General features: G+C 36.7%; 1 protein-coding gene across 1 annotated transcript in view; it reads right to left on the bottom strand.

Moving 5' to 3' along the window:
- The window catches only part of LOC105553778 (target of Nesh-SH3-like), a 148,790-nt gene extending 145,915 nt beyond the window's left edge, over window positions 1-2,875 (bottom strand). The window contains exon 1 of the mRNA XM_011999914.1: window positions 2,695-2,875. Within this exon, the coding sequence (XP_011855304.1) occupies window positions 2,695-2,773 (79 nt within the window). The 5' untranslated portion in view covers window positions 2,774-2,875. The remainder of the gene's footprint in view (window positions 1-2,694) is intronic.
- Between the last annotated feature and the right edge of the window lie 299 nt (window positions 2,876-3,174).

Genomic DNA, 3,174 nt, shown 5'->3' with positions numbered 1-3,174 from the left:
ATATGAACATAAAAATGTAGATATGTTCTTAGAAAAATATGTTAAAAATTAAAGTAATGTTTAAGAAATTTACAAAAAACTCTTTTATTCAAGGAATAGGTAGCATTCACATGTACACTGCAGAATGTCATTCCTAAGGTTGGGGTCAGGGAACCTGCCTATCTGGCAGGAGGCAGGTTAGAATATGGATTTTGAATGAGAAGCTAGGTATCAAGTCCTGGCTCCACCATTAACATGGGGAAGTTACTAAATCTGCCCTGCTTTGAGGTATCTTCATTTGTAAAATAAATGGTTATGTTAGGTCAGTGGTTTCCAAATATTGGCATGTGATAAATTTTTCATTAGTCTGTGGGAAAATGAGAAAAATAACAATGGACTTATTTATGAAATTAAATTTATTTATTTTATAAAACTGTTAAAATGGTTTACTTTTATAAACCCTAGGCATTCTCTCCTGTCCCCTTTGAGCATCCTCACGTAGCAAAATTCAAGTATGCTCTCTATAACAGAACCCTGAAGTTAAAATATTTGTGTATTTTTGTTGGTCCATAAATCCAAAGGTCTGGGAATCACTAGACTAAGTGATCATGAATGTCTTTTCTAGCTCCAGAATTCTAACCACTTCTTAAGTCACAAATAGTATTTAACCAACTCTAAAGTGGAAGGAAGAATAAAAGTAAAACTTTTACTCCTTTTTCTTCTTTTTAAACTCTACATTTCCCCAAACGTATCTTGTGACACACAAACCCCTGTTAAGATATTATAGATCTTCTATGGAAAAGAAGATTCTTAGTCAAATGAGTGTGAGAAACAAAAAGTTGTACTTTCTTTACTGAGAACGTGCAAACTGCTAACACTTACTGTGATTCCCCCTCATAAAGACTCCCCAAGTTATTGACAGGAATCAGCTACCTTTCCACCCTCACCCCAAACTCTACCCATTGTAGGACAAAGAGTGCCCCTATGCCTGGAGCACAGTTTGAAAAAGATGACTTCAGCTAAAAGATCCTCGATAGCTTTCCAATAAAGAAAAAACATAGTATTAAAAAACAAGACTTGCCATTTCTTTTATAGTTATTATAATTTGATGGTTTTTCAAAATTACCAACACTACAAATATTTTTAAAATAAACAACAAAAGTTTTGTGGCCATTTTTGCCAAGTATGTTTTTTTTTTCTTTACAATTAAAAATAAAGAAAAATTGTGCCAAGAGATTTGTGTCTAGTGATTGCAACACGATAATTAAAGCACTGGGATTTTGCAGAAGTTTGCAGTAACAAAGTGTGGTTATATCATCCCTATGCAATGAATAAAAAGTAAAATAAAAGCCATCTGTAGATATTAAGCCTAAGAAAAGCCCCAGACTCTTCTCAAATAATATGTCACTGTTAAATATTCCTTGAGTAGGTCCAATTAACTCTGAATGCTTGTGGCTCATAATTGATTTATTTAAATCCCAGTTTTATTGTGATCAAGGAGCAAAACTCTTGGTAGAAAAAGATCTCAGAGTGTTTGTTTTTTATTTTTCTTTAATTATTTGATCGGGGTTGAGAAAGTTTACTTAAGTCTTTTTTATTGCTGTTCACATCATCATGTGAAATATCAACTAGCCAACCGCTTCAGCCTTCACATACTGGATTCAAGTTTCACTTTACCCACCGAGGAAAGAACAGTTTTCACTTGGGACAAGATGATCCTGGAGCACACTTCCCAGAGAGAGGACCTAGGGATCATCTTTTGGATGTTCTGACACTAACAACCTTTTTTTCTGACTTTAGGCACACCAGGTTCTTGACAAGCCTGCAGCTCTGCATTACCTCTGATGTTTTCCATCATGACTGTATGGTAAATTCCAGCCTGTTTTTCATAATCCTGCTGACTACAGCAGTCTGCAACCATAAAAAGCCTTCACAGACCTAGAATTGGCTTATAGAAGTGCCTCTGCAGAGAAACAAAAGTACGTGCAACATTTATGTTCAGAGACAGCAGAGAGGCAAAAGCCTCTTGTTTTGGTTCTGATGGGCTCAAAGGGTTGTTTTTAGGGTCAAAATTTAGAAATTTTAATTTTCTTCTGATAACATTTGTAAACAAAATACCAACACTAAAATGAGAACAACTTAGCCAGGAAAAGGGGGAGTGTCCTGTCCAACAGATCAAGCCCTCTTCCAAACTCCACTGGAGGGACGTGTCTACACATTAGCACATGACCGGACTTTGGTCTGACCTCCCTAGGCTCCCTCAGCCTCCTAGTCAGGTATGTTTGAGGTTCACACCAAAGATTCAAGGTTTCAGAATTAGCTTCTTTTGAATCTTAAGCTAGTACTGATGCAGTCTCTGGGGAGGAGGCTAAAAACACCAAACAACTCTTTTTAACAGACTATAATATCCATTTACATAATATGATTGAATATACAAGTAGTATAGTTTGAAAGCATACAGTTCAAGCTCTCATGAACAACTGCTCAATGTAATAAGTTTGTTTTCATTTTTGCAATAAAGAGCTGTAATTGAAAAGTAAAGAACAGGAGGGGAAAGTAAAAGTTTAAGCGACCCCTTCACACATTTGAACTTTGACTCTCTGCAGAATAACTCTATTCCCCCCATATGGTAAAGCAGATCATATTCAAAATCAACATTTAAAATCGTCTATACCTTAATATTATTTTTAAAACATAAAACATCGGGCTACTTGCCTTTTGGCAATTTCTGTGCATTTCCCAGGGCTAGTGTAATGCTTCCACAGAGAAGTAGGCACCCCAAGCTGGAGAGCATGTTGCATTTGCCACCTCGCACGGGGAATGATGCTGGTGGGTGCCTCGCAGCCCTGGAGCTGCATTTAAGTGGACTGCCTCCCGGTGACAGAGGCGGGCGGCTGCACTTAGCTGTGCCGTGGGCTTACTCACAGGGGGCGGAGCCAAGATGACATCACACCCTTTCCCACACACACCAAAAAAAAAAAAAGCACAACAGCAAAAACATATCATCACATTTCTTTCTTTCTGCTAAGTTGTAACTGTGTCTCTTCCCTCTGAGATATAAAAATTGAAATTATGGCAGATCTGTATTTGTGAAAGAAGAAGTATTTAGGCAGTTTTGAAACGTTGGTAAACCATTTTAAAGAACCCAGAAATAATATATTAAAAACTATCAAAATGCTAAAAATATAAAATAAA

The sequence above is a fragment of the Mandrillus leucophaeus genome, unplaced genomic scaffold (genome assembly GCF_000951045.1).
Source record: "Mandrillus leucophaeus isolate KB7577 unplaced genomic scaffold, Mleu.le_1.0 Scaffold608, whole genome shotgun sequence".
Classification (NCBI taxonomy): Eukaryota; Metazoa; Chordata; class Mammalia; order Primates; family Cercopithecidae; genus Mandrillus; species Mandrillus leucophaeus.
This window is presented reverse-complemented; position numbering and strand designations above follow the sequence as displayed.